Here is a 19,034-nt window from a genome sequence, read left to right as displayed (position 1 = left end):
CCCTACTTTGCTTTTTGACAGAGAGCCCACAAAAGGTGATTTTGTCTTATACGAGTATTGTTCATCTTCCACCATTTTCTCTTTCCCTTTCTCCTCCACATTTGCACGGCAGTCGTCCACCTCCCATAGTTTGGGCACCTCCTCTTCATTGTTCACGGATAAATCTGTCTCTTCTATATATGTTTCTAACGAAGAAACGCTATCCGTCGACTCAGATGAAGGATATAAGTCCTCACACCTTCCTCTAGGAGGCTCTGGGGATTCTTCTTCAATAAGAATGTTACACAACTGATCATTTACCCTCACGCATTTCGCCATCTTCGCATTCTCCAACTTTAAAATTCTTACTTGTATTCGAGCATACTCTAGTAGCTCCCATGATGTAGTGGAATCCGCAACAGCCTTAAGAGTGGCCGACGGAGCCATAAGACCTATAACTTTAGAAAAGTAATCCCTATTCCAGAATACAAAAGGTAACCCATAACATCTCACCCACACTGTCTTATGGCTCGGGTTGCTGTCAGCTGACCAAGGTTTGACACTCACAAACACACTGTCAATCCATTCCTTGTTAAGCTTGATAACGTCCTCCATGTTCTCCCCTGCTCTTGGCGTAAGCAACACTAGGTTGTCTCCCAGAGACCTCATTTCAACCATATTCATACCCCCCTTTCACTAACTCCTCCCCTAGCTGGTCAACTCCCAAGTCATCTCTGAGCTTCCCCACAACACTTCTTTCCATCCACGGTATGATACATCGTTCTACTTTAATACTTTGGCCCTTCCACTGCTTTTGGAATTCACCTCTTACAGCATCAGCATATGACCTACTCCCGTTCCTCTCCACCCACTTCTCCTCCCTTAACTGTTCCGGACTAGGCTTGTGTTTCAGCTTGTCTTGCTGCTCTGTTTCATTCTTCCTCTCCCTGTATGGCTCCCTCAGAATCCTCCCCTCCACCCCAGCTGGTTCAAGTTATTGACGACAGTATTTTGGCACATTCACAAAGAGCTTCTTGTTCCCTATATAAAGCTGATCCAGATCTCTCTCCAGACACCCTACGTTCTTTACTCCGAAGAACCTCACAAACCCAAACCTCCTTCCCCATTTGTTTGGTCGTCGTGCAATGAAAACCTCTTTCACTCTAGCCCATCTTTGAAACACCTTGAACATTTCAAGCTCACCATGATCGTCTGGGAAGTTCGAAAAGAAAAAAGTTGTAGATTCATTTGTTTCCCCATGATCTTCATGCCAACCGGTGCGTCTTTCATGTTGGTACTGTTGTCCTCCGTCACCCGTCCTCCGTCCTTCATGTCGGGGCATTCGTCCTCCGTCCTTCATGAGCTAGATGTAGTAGGAGTAGGAGTAGGTTCTTTTATACTGGAGCAAGAAAGATGTTTCAAGGAGTACGTTTGATTTGTGCATTTACCATTGTTATTTTTTATCAGCAATAAGCAATTAAATTAAATCGGCATACTTAAGGGGTGGTCTAACCTTCGTACAGAGAATAAAATATAAAAGTTTATTTTCACCTTCGTATCTAAAATCCACAGATTAATCCTCTACTTCTTTTTCCAACACTAATAATTGAAAAATAAAAAACACATTATCATTAAATCGAATACATACATACCAAGAGTTCAAGACACCAGAGTAACATTGTACACAAATCTTTTAATAAAAGTTGAAAAAGATGTTTCAACACGATTTTGTAAGATGTTGTTGTAAGTTATATACTTCAATGATAGTTTTTTTTTTGTCAGCATACTTCAATGACAGTTAAATTTGTCATTATCTTTTAAAGTTACAATGACGATTTTATTCTCAATTATTGTCATAGCTTCAAAAAATAATTTTTGGCTCAGATTTTTTTTTAAATTATGTTACAAAATCATTGAAATGAGCAACTATGACGATTTTTTTATATAACCATGGTTTTTAAAACGTTTATTTTTTGGACTTAATCCTCAAATATGTAAACAATATTACTAGATATATATTCCTAGGCATGTGTAATTTTGAATTTTCATATTGGCAACAAAGATTAATGGATGCACAAGTATAAATACATATATAACATACTAAAATGCATGTAAACAAAGTTTAAAAAAAAATAAAAGTTTTCTAAAGACCTAATACTATAAAAATTTATACTATTTAATATTTTTTTAAATCATTTACCCTTATAAATATTAACAAAATATTTTTTTTTTCATGTTGTGTTTGACGTAATCTAGTGAAAGAGGTGTTACTGATGCATATCGGTAAGTAAGTGAAAAATCCAACATAAATTGTCATTTTTTTAAAATGTGATTTTTCTTTTTCAACAATTAACATGTCATCTAAGCTCTTATTTTCTTTAGATAAGTATGACATTTTTTTTAAAAAAAAGTTTGAATGTTTCATCCATTGATCCTAGGCCTTAAATTTGTCCTCTTTTATTTATACCTGATATAACAGCATAGAAGATGTCACATTAGATGGACCAGTAAACACATCATCCTTCAATATGTCAATGACGAGTTTTTGTCAACAATACATTTTTTTTATAGCTATCCTAACAAAATAAAAGTGCAATTTAGTAGTAAATTTGGCATAAATGTGTGTATAAAATAATGAATTAAGTGATAAAATAATAATCTATTTACAATAATTTGTGTTGCCTTAAATATATCATGCATGGAATTAAAGTGTTATTCTAACTTTTTTATACTGTGTTTGGATTGGGAAGAAGATTTGTGGGGGAGAGGAGGGAGTGGAGATTAGAGAGAATGTGTCACGAAGTTGTTTGGATTGAGAGATGATTAAAATGAATTTATGAGGATGATGTATTGAAATTTATTAGTGATGTTATATTTGGGATGAAATTTATAAATTATTTTAAAAGTGTAAAATGTAAGTTTACAAATTTATCATTGTTAATAAAAACTATTTGAATAATGAATTATATTTTTTTTTGCAAATTTGAGTTAATTAAAACTTTCTAATATATAATATTTATAATTACTTGTATTTTTTAATAAAAAATTAAAAAAATATAATAGAAAATATTTTGTGTTAAATTGAAATAAAATTATTAAATATATTAAAATTTATGAAAATAATATTTATTGTTTATATAAATATATATATTTTTGTTGATATTATAATTTTATTTTATTATTTTTATTATTTATAATTATTTGTTGCTATTAATAGTATAACTAAATATTTTTAAAATTGTTAAATAAATTTATGTAATATTTAATTTTGTATATTTTATATTATAATAAAATGCATGCGCAGTTATATTTAGATAAAACGTAAGAATCCTAAATTAAATCCGCACAAATCTCTTTATTTGTTTAAAAAATAAATAAAAAAACTTCAATCCTCTCTCCTCTACTCTTCCACTTTCAAAATCACTTAAACAAATAAAAGAATTACTCTTCCTCCCTCCCTCCCTCCTCAATACATATACCTGAAAACAAGTGATATTCACCTTTTCTTAAATAATAAAAGAGTTTGTTGTATTTATAAGTGAAAATAAATAAATATAAATGATGTTAAATACCAGTCTTTTAAAATGTTTTTTTATAGATTGGTAAACATTTTAAAAAAAAATATATATAAAACTTTAAAAAGTATGTTTATAAAATATGTTGAAAATTTAGTAGTAGATTTACTAGCAAACAACCGCGTGCACAAAAAGGGTCAAGACCATAATCGCTTTCGTAGTCTTTATCTTTGCCGGTTAAAATATGTGAAGAAAGAATTGACTAGTTCATTAAACTAAATTTTACCGAGAGAGAGAAAAAAACTGTGAAATATTTTTTTTATTTGAAAAATGTGAGATCATGAGTACTGTGAAATTTACCTAAAAAGAATATAAGAAATAAGTGCTATGGGTGATAATAATTCAAATTATTTATTACTGTTCCCACTTTCCCTACTCTCATAAGCTTTTGTTCTGTCCAATGATTGTCCTGTTGGGTATGAAGCCAGGACCAATTGGGTTGGGCTGAGTAGATACTATGTTTTAGTGAGTGGGCTTAAACCTAATAGTTGTTCGTGTGGATGTAGGTTGCAGTTGGCGACCGAACCACGTTAATTTTGTGTCTTTTATTTTTCTGCAGTTGATTCATGATTGTGTGTGTTGTTTCCGCATGCATTTTTCCCATCAAGTGGTATCAAGAGCTTTGGTTCGTTTACATAGAGATCCGATCAACAGAAATTAATCGACGAAGTAAAAATTGCGGTTGCAGTAGCGTCCCAAAGTTAGGGTTTCGCAGAGGCGGCAGCAGTGTTCCAAAGCTAGGGTTTCGCAGAGGCGGCAACAACATCCCAAAGCTAGGGTTTCGCAGGGGCTGTAGTAGCGTCCTAAGGCTTAGGGTTTCACAGCGGTGCAAGGAGGAGGCTCCCAGATCTGCCTCACAATAGTGGTGACCAGCGACGGTGGTGGTGCGGAGCGCCAGTGTAGTGGGGACTGCGACTAGGTCTGTTGGTGAGTGATTTTGGGTGGTGCAATTTTTGTGGTCTTGATTTAAAAAAAAAAAGGATTGCCAAGATTTGAAATTAGTTGTACCGAGTATCTCGTCTAGTCATTTTGAGATGGCAGAAGAAGGGAAGTTCCGAATTGAAAATTCGATGGTACAAATTTCAGTTGGTGGAAAATGCAAATTGAGGATTTGCGAGTTCAGTTACTGAGCACATCAATATTCGATCTTAGCCAGACTTATGTCAATGGGAATTAAGTTCGATGATGAAGTTCAAGCTTTACTACTGTTATTGTCTTTGCCTGACAATTGGTCCGGAACGATTACAACAGTTAACAGTTCAGCGGGATCCGATGAATTCACTTTTGAGAAGATTCATGATCTCATTCTTGGCGAGGATGTCTGAAGAAGGAGTTCTGGGGAATTATCTAGTGAATCGCTATATGTCATCAGAGGTAAGAAAAATATCAGAGATAGTGGGAGCAAGAAAAAAAGAAGGAGTCAGTCAAAGACTCGGGATTACTCAAGTGTAACATGTTGGAACTGGAAGGACGTGGGACATTTCAGGAATCAATGCCCTAATGATAAATAAGTCAACATTTTAGAAGACTTCGCGGATGAGGACTTTTTAGTCTGTTGCGTGGATAGCAGTGTGGATTCCTGGGTCATGGATTCTGAAGCATTGCAGAATCTAGTTATTGGAGACTTTGGAAAGGTAAGACTAACAGACAGCAACTCTTGATGTTACGGGCATGGGTGACATAGTGTTGAGGACACCAATTGGTTTTTGGACTTCGAAGGATATCAGAGTTGTTCCAAGCTTGACGAAAAGTTTGATTTTTGTTAGACAGTTGGACAAACAGGGACATGAAGTGAAGTTCGGAAATCAGCAGTGAAAGGTCGTCAAGGGAAATCTTGTCATGGCCTGCCGAAGAAAGAGAGGTTAGTTGTATATGGTCGGATTACCGTGTCTGAGGGAGTGACCATCCCAGTTCAGAAGATAAACAAAGTCCGGTTCACAGAATCTCGTGGGCAGAAGAGGGTTGTCTTTACAAGAAAGAAACCCAGAGCCACAGGTCAGATTCAGGATGAACGAGCATGGAAAGGTTCAGGTAGACCAGTCAGAGGTACTTGTGGCAGTGGGAGCACGGGTCGTGCTTCAGCTAAGGTTCTTAGACGACAGTGGGTTAGGAGAACCAGTATTCCAGCGGTTGAAACTTCTCCAGAAAATTTCTTGTTGAATATGGAGAGTGTTTGTTCTCAGGTTGTTCCAGGATCCGACAGTTCCTGTAAGTGGGAGTCGATAGGAACAGAGAACGGGTATATGGAGAGTGTTTGTTCTCAGGTTGTTCCAGGATCCGACAGTGTTCCTGTAAGTGGGAGTCGGTAGGAATAGAGAACGGGTCAGTGACTGACGTGTTGAAACTCAGGGGAGTTTTAACGAAGTCTTCAAAATGATTAAGAAGGTTGGTGGCAACTAGTGGTGGAACATTGAGTTTCGTCGACAGATTACAGAAGTACATGTACACAATTGAAGCGCAGGTGAACATTGTTCCGTAACTTCAAGTGGGAGATTGTTGGGTATGAAGCTAGGACCAATTGGGTTGGGTAGAGTAGACACCATGTTTTAGTGAGTGGGCTTAATCATTGTATCCTTTATTATCTCTATTTATCTCTATTTAAAGAGACCATTGTACTTGTAATTGGTGCGCAACAGGATATAATGTAAACCTAATAGTTGCCTGTGTGGATGTAGGTTGCAGTTGGCGACTGAACCACATTAAATTTTGTGTCCTTTATTTTTCTGCAGTTGATTCGTGATTGTGTGTTGTTTCCGCGTGCATTTTTCCCATCATGTCCTACAACTCTGGTTTCTAACACTTTGACTTTTTTTATTGACAATAAATAATTAAATTAAATCGACTAATTTAAGTGGTAGTCCAATCTTCATACAGAAAACAAAAGATAAAAGTTTATTTCTACCTTCATATCTAAAACCCACAATTTAATCTTCTACTTCTTTTTCCAACACTAATAATTGAATAATAAAATAATGCACCAATATTAAATCGAGTACATATATACCAAAGGTTCAAGACACCCTTCAGAAAGAAAACGAGAAACTCACTGACGGTATCTTTGAATTGATCAAAGACCAAACTTTGACCTGTGCCAGAGAAAATACTTAAGTATGATCAACCACTCCTTTAAACGAACAATTATTCGTGTGTCTTCAAATTTCACTTACCAAAACTATCCAAATATTACTTATAATAAGATTAACTGAATTAGGTACATCCAAAAACTTGAAAGGTTCAAAATGTGACTCGAGAACAATAACATCAACCGAATTCATTCAACTTAAATTTCAACCATTGAGAACTTTTCTTAAAATAGAACTTTCAATTGGATTTTTTTTTCTCAAATCACCGTAGTTTATTTATTTATTTAAAAGTCATATAAATAAGTAAGTGACAGTATTTAAATTTATACTAAAGTTATGTTTTAAAAAATATACTTCCTAGACTTCTAAATAAAAATATTTAAATTATGTTACTTATTTCAATAAGAGGTGTGTAGAATCAGGTATAATTTGTTCTAATAAAAGGAAGATAATTTATCTGATTAAAAATATTTTTTTATGTTCTATATTATTGTTTTGGGTATGATATTATTTTTTACAATCATAGTATTCTTGCAGGAGGTAAGTGTTTGATTTTAGTTTTTTAAATGATAGTGTCTTTTGCATTGAATTCTGTATGTATAGGATTGAAGCATCATTTACATGACCTAAATAATTTATTTATTTTTAATTAATAAAAAAATGTTAATATTACGATTTCAACATAAAAGTAATAAAAATAATTTAAAGCTGTATTTGAAAACATAATTCTTTAATAAAGTCATTCTTTTAAGTATGAGTTACTCGTTTACTTTTTTATAAAATAAATTATCAAAATCAAATTTAAAGCTTCAGCCAAACTTTTCCTCGTCACATGTAAACAAAATTTAAGGAGAGAGGGAAACTAACAGGAGAAAATATTTAGAAGGACAAATATTTAAAAAATTATTGGATACCCAGAACAAAAGAATTACAGATAATCAATTGAGTTAAATATAACTTTTAATTCAAAACTTTAAAATAATAAATTTCTTTACCTTTTATATCTTAATCATTTTTGTCTAATTTTATTTAATATAAATTTTTTATTTATTTTCTTTTAAGTATTAACTCACATTAATTTAATAAATAAATTTATATCTAATTAAATTTTACAAAATAAGTTTGTAAAATAAAATTTATATCTTAATTGTATATTATAATTTAAATATATGTATAATTGATGTAAGATTTTTAACTTACTTAACCTATCTATCCTTAAGAAGAAGTATTTTTCTTAGTTTTGTAATTTTTTTTATAGATAATACCAACTTTGTGCATATTATCAAAATTATGCAGGTGCTTAACAGGATATGCAGTTTACAAAAAGTTATGCAGAAGATTAGAAATGCAGAGGAAGACTAACTAATAGAAGCATAGTGCAAACACAATAATAGGAAAAGCAGCAGAATAAAGAATACAAGAACTAAGTTCAAAAAACAGGGAGGAATATAAGAGGAAAGATAACCAGGAAAGATAATTAATTTGTTGCTTTAAAGATTCAATCTCTATAGATATTGATTGCTTCAGAGACAGATGCAAAAGGGACTTATTTTGTCACTGAATTTTTTCATGATGATGTTAAAGCTTAGTCATGGGAAGACCCATATTGCACTTATTTCCGATGATAAATTGGAATACAAGTGATGGTCTCAACATAAGCAGGCGGTTATAGTCATTACATTTGGGGTATCTTTTCAACATGAATGTGCAATTTCATAAAAAATACAACAAAAAAAGTACAGACTTAAGAGGAAGTCTTATGCCATTATATTATGCCATTATATTCTTCGTGATAGTTTTAGTTTGACTTAGGTTATTTTAGGAGAGGTGGTGATTGTTAAGTATTTGTCATAATTTTTTTTTTATCAGCAAAAAGGATTGAATAACAGGAACCACTTAAGGGGTGGTTCAACCCTTATATATACCTAAAAAAAAATATGAGACAATTTCTCTGGTTTCCCAAACTAACAAATAGAGAGACAAACAAATCTACCACTAAAAACCCGTACAGCCCGTACACTTTCAAGACTAACCTGTACAAATTCAAAATTAACCCGTACAAATTCAAATCTAACCCGTACAAACTCAAAATCAAACCCGATACTATCTCTTTACAACCACAACAATAGACAAAAAGAACAACAGAAGCTTAGAACAACAAACAACCCAACCGAATGATAAATATAGTATAACCACTATTTCTATATTTGGAATTTGACCTGTTTATATATATAACTTGAACATAATATATCAAATATCACCATAGCAATGTTTTTTTCTTGCAGTCTTGTCCTTTCCCACACATTCTGCCTCATTTCAACACAGGTTAAAGAAAATACTGTTTGCTTCCGAATTGATAAAACAACACATTAGACACTATCATACACCTTGAGTCAAAAATATATATTAGAATGCATTAAACTACTATTTTGTATTACAATGTTCTACATAATTGTATATATCATACGTTTGCTTGGCCGAAATAGAGTCCTACAATAGAAGGTTGAATATAGGATATCTGACCATAAAGAAAATTGTAGAGCTATATACAGAAGTAATGGTGGACAAACAAATACTGCAATTAAATCTGGAATGAGCCTCGAACTATAGGTGTATGTTATGAAGAAAGCACTGCCAAATGCTACCATCATAAAAGTTATGGAGAGGAACAGAGTCATAAGTCCAGATATTAACTTCAAAGGTAATGACTTGTAAAAGTCATACTGTGCATAACGTGAGATGAGAATAGACAAGAATATTAATATTGCAGTTGAGGATGAGATGAAAGCCGCTGCATCTGATATTGCAAATATCAGAAATGATGTTTGGTCCATGTATTTTGGTTTTTTTGTTTCATCATCAATACCACCTGGTATGTTAATTGCAGCAGAGAACACTGCTGTAGCAATAACAGTTGAAATGAGTATACAAAACTCAGCAGTGCGTTTCATCCATACTTCTCCTTTTTTCCGCAATTCTTCATGCTCTTTTGTAAATAAATCCTGAGCAGTTAGGCCATCAGAATTTTCCATTATTATGTAAGATGCTGGCATTATTTTCTTCACCTCCTGTCACATATGTTGAAGAGTTAGTATAAAAGATTATAAAATGTAATTATAATACATTTTACACATTTAGATAATAGTTAAGTTTTTTTAATGAATAAATATTAGCATTTTACACATTTAGACATTTTGTTGGCTATTTATCCTTGAAGTTTTTTTTATTCCATTGACTTAAACACTTCACCAAACACACCTTGTCAAATCGAGAATTCCTCTTATAATTGCATGTTTTTTTTTCTGTCAAGACTTCTGAGGATGTCTTAGATTGTCATGAAAGAGTTAAATATCAGGGTGTTGAGATGTGTGTATAGAAAGAATAGTATAATGTGAAAATGTACAAGCATATACAAAGTCAAAGAAGAAGAAGGTTACCTCAAACCATATTATCTCGAGGCACATTTGGAGTGCTGCTCCAGAAACTAATTCAAGCTGACCTGTTGGGGCTAACTTTGCAGCCATATGCAATAAATTGTTGTTCTTCTTTTTGGGTAGAAAAAATGAAGGGTTGTTTTCTTTCACAATATATGTTACTATAATATCCTTTTGAGACCCTATCTCTTGTACTAAATTGAAGATACTAGCATGGCGAAATGAAACTGCTGTATGAATTATACTTTGATTTTTATCATCAACTTCCCATATCAAACTAGGATGAGCACTGATGAGTTCTGATAGGAATCCAAAATTACCAACTTCAGCAGCATCGAACAATAGTTGAAAAGGTTCACTTATGATTGCAATAGCCTCGTTGAGGGTTTTGCGCCGAAGAATGGTTTTCCAGAGATGATTGACCAATTGAAAAATCACAAGTTTGTTCATTCCTGCAATATAAAAAAACCAGTCACTTCGTAATGAAATGTAAGGAAATTTTGGAAAGCTCATTGTCTTAATTTTGCTTATATTTGGAATTTACCAGGATTGATCTTAATGGGATTTGGAATCTCTGGAGATTGACAACAAGAATCCATAGGGTTTTGATTTAGAGCCAAGAGATGCAAAGCTGTGTCTTGATTCTCATCACGTACCCAAGCTAGATCCTCACAATCTCTTGCCATTTGTAAGGCCAAATCTAGAAAACATTTGGATAAATGTGTTAATAAGTCATTATCCTACAAAGTCTTCATCTGTCAATCAAGAAAGCTTATTAGTTAAAAATAAGAAAGACATACGGTAATTTCCAGTCTTGACACAGGTGAAGAACAAGGATGTTGTGTCTAGATCATCGAAGACTTCTTTTGTCTTGTCATAGAGAAACTGAGCCATGTAGCATTTTCCTTGCATGAGAGCAAACTTTATAGGGGTGTGTCCACCTCCACCCCTGATTTTGGGTAAGTGAGGGTTTCTTTTCATCAACAATTCAACAATAGGCATGTTTCCACATGCAACAGCAAAGCAGAATGCAGTATTGCCTTTGATATCTTGCAATGAGATGTGTTCATCATTGAGAAGTTGCAGCAGCTCCTCCACAAAGTGAACATGGTTAGCACCTGCAGCAACATGCAGCAATGTACCCCAACCACTTGTTATTGCTGCATGCTTTAGTCTGTCATCTTGTCCTAATATCACTTTAGCTTCTGTCCAATTACCTTCTAAACCATACTTGTGAAGGGGTACGCAATACTCCAAGAACTTATCCAGAGATTCTCCTGATACATTACACTCAAGTTTTTAATAGGTTTCTATTCTTTCTAGTATATATATATATATATATATATATATTAAAAAAAAATTACGTGTTTTCCAAGGTATAGTGGGATTTTATTTCCAAGGTATAGTGTATATATATTCACATTTACTATATGTGCATAACAAAATAATATTTTACAAAAAGATTGGTGAACATAAATTTTAAAGACATGTCAGTATTTTATTGCATATTTAATATTGATAACACCTATAAAATAATTTAAAGAAATGATAATGAAATGTACTACAAAAAAGTTAAAAATAAAATTTAAAAAAAATGATGAATTAGGTGAACATATTTGTAAAAATGATAAAATTTACAAATATTCAAAAGGAAAAGAAAACAGAAATCAAAATTTTACTTAGGAATCATCCCAAAATATTTAAAATATTTTAGGGAAAAAAACATAAGAATTTATTATTTATTGAAAATTGTAAAATATATGAGAATATTTACTTAAAAGAATTAATACAACAGATAAGGTATAAAAAAAAAAAAAAATTGGTCATACTTGTTTCTTCTAAAAAGTAGCCGTCAGGAGCATTAAATTGACCATTTGGTGCCATTGTATTATTGGAGAGTTGTTCTGTTGGAGTTGGAGAACCAGTCATTTCCATTACCCTGTCAAAATAAATATAAACAATATTAATATAAGCAAGAGATGTCATTTTAACATTGTTTTATTTAAGAAAATTATATAATTAGTTTCTTAGATTCAACTTAATGTTTGAGACTACGTTTCTTTATAAGGATAGAGTATCTTTAAATATTTTTATTTATTCATTTTATTTATTATTGATAAAAAAAATATAAAAAAATATGTATATATAAAAATTAAGATATTTATTGAGACTCTTGTTATGGTTTGAAGCTTAAATAGTGTGATTAAATTAAAAAAAAATATTATTATTTTTTAAAATTTTACTATAGTAATTAAGAATAAACTACTTATGATATGTCAATAAGTAATTATATAAGTTTAGAAATCTATAAAACAATGAGTGCTCTAATAATCTAAAGGAAGAAAGAGGTGAAGATCAGCAATTATCAAATACCAGAAATCAATAAAGATACCTTTCAAGCTCATCCCATATTTGCTTGGCTGATTTTGGACTCTCTGAAAATATTTCAAAAACATCTGGATTCAAGCCACAGTATAAAATGTTTTTTGCTTTTGCTTCTAGTTCCAAATTCTTCATGTCTTCTTCATCGTATTCATCTTCACTCTTCTCCACTTCTTCATTGTCTACTATCTTTGTTGGAATTTTGGGTCCATTTTTAATCACAAGCCAAAGCTTGAAGTCAACGGATTGTATGAATATTCTCATTCGCCCCTTCCATTCACTGTATTTTCTGCCATTGAAATAGGGTGGTTTCAGAGTAGATTGTCCTTCTGTCATGGTATTACTCATCAAATCTCTATCAACCTGTTTGAAAATGTGGGTTGATGGTTAGATTGTATATGAAAATTAAAAGGTAAAGAAAGGTATATTCTCTACAGTCAAATCCAAAGGGTTTGGATGCTTAGATGTATAAGAAAACTAAAACGCAAATAAAATAGAAGTATATTTAATTTAATTAATATAGTGATTAATTAATAAAAAAAAATTAAAATAATGATCAGGTTGAATTATCCTTCAAGCATACCAATTTAATTTAATTACTTATTATTGATAAAAAAATAATTAAACTATAGATAATAGAAATTCATATCCACTAAGAAACATGTGTGTATTTTAGTATGAATCTTGACCATTCAAATAGAATTTAATAGTTTATATTTTATAGTTAGACGTATACATATAAAAGTAGAAGGTCAAACAAGATAATTGATATATATAAATGTGGACGGTTTCTTTTAATTTTTATTTCCTATTTGGTCCACTTGCACATTAAACAAATGAAAGAGATAGTTAAGTGTGTACCAAAGTAAACCTATCCGATAACCCTATTTCCTATATTTTCACATAACTAAATTTTACCATGACAAAAAAGAAAAGTGAAATATATGAGAACAGTAATTTTATAGTAATTAAGTTACCTATAGTGATGTATGCTTCAGTCCCTACTATAATAGGTTATAGATGAGAACAGTAAAATTGACCTAAAAAGAATAGATAAGCCATATAAAACATAATGGGCAACCACCCATTGGTGAGCAGAATCAGAGTTTTCCTGTGTACTTATCCTCGTACCCTCAACTCTTGGTCAATTATATTACTAAATTGCTTTTCTAACTTGTGACAGAAACTTCAACCAAAGGAAGAACATAGAACACACAACATGTTACCTACGTACCTGAAAACTGAACTTCTAAAGAGAACTTTACAACAAATAAACACAACAATAATCGGAAATATCAACCCAACCAATTCGTAATTACTTTTTTTAATCGGAAATATAGGATTAAAACATCAATTAGAAAAGAAAAAAATAAATAGTAGAAACTTTGGAGAAAACCCAATATCATACCTTCAGCTGAGTCAAAGAGAAGATTTCAGAGTAATCAATCACTCCTCCCTTAAAAATATGTTTATTTCTATAATATCAGATTTCATTAACCCAAATAATAAGTAAGTTAACAGCCGGCCGCAGGAGCGTGATCACCAAAATTTAAGTAAGAAAAAAATATTTAGAAACTTGGAAGGGAAAGAAAGTTGAGGGTAGGAAGGAGGAAAATGATTGGAATAGGAGAAATAGCAGAAAAGAAAGTTGAAAGAAGAGGAGGTGGAATGGAGGAAGAGAAAAAGAAGAAGAAGAAGAAGAAGAAGAAGAAGAAGAAGGTGGTGGTGTGTGCCGTCTTAACTGAAGAATTGGAGATTTATTTAAAGGATATAGAATAGACAAAAGAAATGATGAAGAATCTTCCTTTTTAATTCGTTGCTTTCTCAAGTTATTTGGTGCATTGCACTTTCCTCGTAATGAATCACTCAAACAAAACTCAAGATAGAGATGTAATTGCAATATAATGGAGTTAGTCTTCTGTCGTCAACTCTATGAAAATAAAATAATTACAAACAAGACAAACACTATTCCAAGTCTGCTTAACAAAAATGCATAAATTTGTAATCATGACTCTATTTACATATACAAATTACTTATAAATAAATCTACACACACGCTTATCTAAGTGTATATTAATAGTCTTAACATATACAGCTAAAGAAGGAAAATTTACACATAATGCACCATTTTTATCGGAATGGATAAGTTCACAGAAAATTAAGAAAAAAGAGGCCACTTATGTTTCCTTAAAAGAAATAAACTGAAGTCATTATTATGACTAACAATTTTGGTGATTTTTTTTAAGTAAAGTCATCATAAAAATAATGTGTATAATAATTATGGTGACTTTTGTAATTTTTATACTGAAATTATCAAAATAACCCCTATAACGATTTCAATTCAATTTAAATGTGACAAACTCAGATTTTTTTTATAAAAAAAACTCTGTTTTTTTTACCATAATATAAAAACATGGCAAACTAAAAATGTTTTTTTTTTCAAACTCTTTCAAATATTTTCAAACTTGAATAGCTAATAATTTTTTTTAATAATACTTTTCTTCATAATAAATGTTTATTATTATTATTATTTGAATTGTCAGTCTAATTCAGATATTAAGTTATATAATGATGTATAACATTTTTTTTATCCGTAAAGATTGAATAACAGTAACCACTTAAGGGGCTGGTTCAACCTTATACATAAAAAAAAAAAATGAGACAATTTCTCCGGTCTCCCAAACCAAAATAGAGAGACAAACAAATTTATCACTAAAAAACCCGTACAGCCCGTACAATTTCAAAAACTAACCCATACAAAAATAGAACTAACCCGTACAAACAGACTCAAAACCAAACTCAATACAATCTCCCTGGCAAAAAGAAACAGAAGCTTAGAACAACAAACAACTCAACCGAGGGAGTAACTCTTATAAAAACTCACTTTATTGAAAACATACCAGCTCTAGGATCAATGCACCACTCAGAGTAAGTAAAACTAGCAGAAACAGTTTTAGAAGTTACCCAGGACCAAGCCTTTAATTGTGCCAAAGTGAACACTTCCAAAGTATCGATCACCCTCCTTGGAATAAATGTTTATTCTTATGCTTCCATAATTCACTAACTACAGCAATCCAAACACAATTTCATACTACATTAACCTGGACAGGAGCATTTAGCAAATTAAAATGCAAGAAGTGAGCTGTTGGGACAACATGGTCAACCGACGCAATCTCTAACCATGTATAGCACTTATTCCAGACTAACCAGGCAATCCTGCAATCAAAAAACATGTGTTTTGTCGACTCCACAACCATCCTACAAAAACTACATTAAATTGGTATCCACCAAAATCCCACGCCTCTTCAAGTTAGCTTTTGTGGCAATCGAATTAATCAACACTCTCCAAGCGATATCTGTACTGAGGGCAAAGCAGTAGTCTTCCAGAGAAATGTTGGGAAAAACGGGTAATTTTCCCACTAAAACAAAACCCTAACAGAGCTACCCGACAAATAATATTGAATAAATAAAGCGAAATAATAAAAGAGATAAAGAGGAAAGAACACACCCGAAAATTGTTAACGGATTTCGGCCTGTTTAGCCTAATCTCCGAGCACAGCAAAAACAGCTCACTTTTATTACTATGAGAGAAGATATTACAAATTGGGATATTTAACAGTGAAGGAGAAGAGTTTAATTTATAACCCCCAAACCTCCTTCCCAAACAATGAACCCACCGATGTGGGACTTGGGATTAAGCCAAAATCAACAAATCTCCACCTTGGCTTAATTTCAAGTCCCACCTAAAACAAATCTTCTCAAAACATAACAAAAACAAACTTTACAGTGCTTCAAATTTGCGCCTCCGGACGCCAACTTCAAATGTGCAAAATATTAACCAAGTCTAAACAATGTTCAAACTTGGCCCTTGTAACCACCTTGGTGAGCATATCTGCAGGATTCTCCGTAGTGTGAATCTTCTGGAGAACAATCTCCTCTTCTTCGAGAATCTCACGCACAAAGTGATAACGAACATCAATGTGCTTCGTCCGTGCATGAAAGACTTGATTCTTTGCTAAATGAATAGCACTCTGACTGTCAGAATATAACTCAAGGTTTTTCTGACCAACTCCCAAGTCTTTAAGCAACCCATGAAGCCAAATTGCTTCCTTCACAGCCTCTGTAATCGCCATATACTCTGCCTCTGTCGTAGACAAAGCCACCGTAGACTGCAAGGTAGACTTCCAACTAACTGGCGCTTTTGCTAAAGTGAACAAATAGCCAGTTGTAGACCGTCGCTTATCCAAATCACCTGCATAATCAGAATCACAATATCCAACTATGCATTGACCAAGTGATTCATCTTGCTCAAATGTCAATCCAACGTCTAAGGTATTTTGGAGGTACCGTAGAATCCATCTCACAGCTTGCCAATGACCCTTGCCCGGATCATGCATGTACCTGCTAACAACACTCACAGCCTGTGAAATATCTGGTCTTGTACACACCATTGCATACATCAAGCTTCCAACTGCATTTGCATATGGGACTTTCGCCATGTATTCTCGTTCTTCATCAGTCGTCGGAGATAAACAACTACTCAATTTCAAATGAGGAGCAAGTGGGGTACTTACAGGTTTTGTATCTTCGTGTATACCAAAACGTTGTAGTACCTTCTGCAAATACTGCTTCTGTGACAGCCAAAGTTTTCCCCTCTCTCTGTCCCTGTTTATCTCCATGCCGAGAATCTTCTTGGCTTCCCCCAAATCCTTCATCTCGAACTCTTTACTCAACTGAGCCTTTAACCTATCAATCTCAACTTGGCTCTTTGTTGCAATCAGCATATCATCAACATATAAGAGTAAGTAAATGTAGGAACCATCTTCAAGTCTGCGCAAATACACACATTGATCATATTTGCTTCTCTTGTACTTCTGATCCTTCATGAACTTATCAAATCGTTTGTACCACTGTCTCGGAGATTGTTTCAGTCCGTACAACGATTTGCTAAGTTTACAAACCCAATCTTCTTTACCATCAACCTTGTATCCTTCTGGTTGAGTCATATAGATTTCCTCATTCAAATCACCGTGTAGGAACGCGGTCTTTACATCAAGTTGAGCAAGCTCCAAATTCAACTGTGCTACCAAGGCCAACAAAATTCGAATGGAGGAATGTTTAACAACTGGAGAAAATACCTCATTATAATCAATTCCCTCCCTCTGAGCAAAGCCTTTAGCAACCAACCTTGCCTTGTAGCGAACATCTTCTTTATTAGGAAATCCTTCTTTCTTTGCAAATACCCATTTGCACCCAATTGCCTTCTTACCTTTTGGTAATTGTGCCAGCTTCCACGTCTTGTTTTTCTTCAAAGACTGCATCTCCTCTTCCATCGCACCTGCCCAATTACCACTCTCTGAACTCAAAATGGCTTCTGGGTAAGTGGATGGAATGTCATCAACAACTGGAAGTGCATAGGCAACCATATCCATGAAACGAGTAGGCTTCTGAATGTCTCGTCTCTGTCTTCTAACTGCAATTGGCGCTGATTGTTGTTGAGATTCTTGGGTAGGAACCTCTTCCTCATCTGACTCTTCTTCTGCCATAGGAGAGTCACTTGTGGTATTTCGTGTTGGGATCACCACTGTCGGCTCAAACTCCACCTGCTTCCGGACACACTCCACCTGTTGTGGAGTACTATCAACTCCTTCTGGATTTACCTTCTTTAACATGGCAGATTCATCAAAGGTAACATCCCTGCTGATAATCGTCTTCTTTGCCTCTAGACACCACAAACGGTATCCCTTCACTCCAGGACTAAAGCCCATGAAAAGAGCCTTCTTTGCCCGTGGATCCAACTTTGATTCAATCACATGATAATATGCAATAGAACCAAAAACATGCAAAGAATCATAATCAGTTGCAGGTTTTCCAGACCATACCTCTAACGGGGTTTTGCCATCTATAGCAGATGATGGCAAACGATTGACGAGATGTTGAACGTATGTCACAGCCTCAGCCCAAAACTCTCTGCCTAACTCAGCATTAGACAACATACAACGAACTTTCTCCACAAGTGTCTTGTTCATACGCTCCGAAACCCCATTCTGCTGTGGTGTTTTTCTAACAGTGAAGTGTCGAACTATGCCACAATCTTGGCATACCTTCAGGAACGGATCACTCTTGTATTCTCCTCCATTATCTGTTCGGAGAACCTTAATCTTCCTTCCTGTCTGGTTTTCAACTTGAGCTTTCCACTTAAGGAAAATTCCAAGCACATCATTTTTGTTCTTCATAGTAAACACCCAAACTCTTCTGGAAAAATCATCAACAAAAGTGACAAAATAATGCCTACCTCCGATTGACGGAGTCTTGGCAGGTCCCCACACATCTGAATGCACATAATCCAGAATACCCTTGGTATTGTGAATTGCAGTGCCAAACTTCACTCTTCGTTGTTTTCCCAGAACACAATGCTCACAAAATTCAAGTTTGCAAGCCTTCGTACCTTTCAACAATCCTTGCTTGGTAAGAATTTGCAAGGATTTCTCTCCAGCATGTCCCAACCTCATATGCCACAACTTCGTTGCCTCAGCATCCTTCTTAGTGCTAGAAGTTGTTGCCGCTACTGTCCCCACCAC

At 33.7% G+C, this 19,034-nt stretch overlaps 1 protein-coding gene across 1 annotated transcript; it reads right to left on the bottom strand.

Annotated features, from left to right (window-relative positions):
* Window positions 1-9,025: 9,025 nt before the first annotated feature.
* Window positions 9,026-14,309, bottom strand: LOC137822710 (ankyrin repeat-containing protein At5g02620-like). The gene is made up of 7 exons (XM_068627656.1): window positions 13,862-14,309; window positions 12,464-12,816; window positions 11,901-12,010; window positions 10,872-11,348; window positions 10,616-10,771; window positions 10,075-10,523; window positions 9,026-9,705 (listed from the first exon to the last, which is right to left on the bottom strand). The coding sequence occupies exons 2-7, from the start codon at window positions 12,799-12,801 to the stop codon at window positions 9,082-9,084; spliced, it is 2,154 nt and encodes a 717-aa protein (XP_068483757.1). The 5' UTR covers window positions 12,802-12,816; window positions 13,862-14,309; the 3' UTR covers window positions 9,026-9,081.
* Window positions 14,310-19,034: the final 4,725 nt, after the last annotated feature.

This window comes from Phaseolus vulgaris, chromosome 9, assembly GCF_000499845.2.
Source record: "Phaseolus vulgaris cultivar G19833 chromosome 9, P. vulgaris v2.0, whole genome shotgun sequence".
Taxonomy (NCBI): Eukaryota; Viridiplantae; Streptophyta; class Magnoliopsida; order Fabales; family Fabaceae; genus Phaseolus; species Phaseolus vulgaris.
This window is presented reverse-complemented; position numbering and strand designations above follow the sequence as displayed.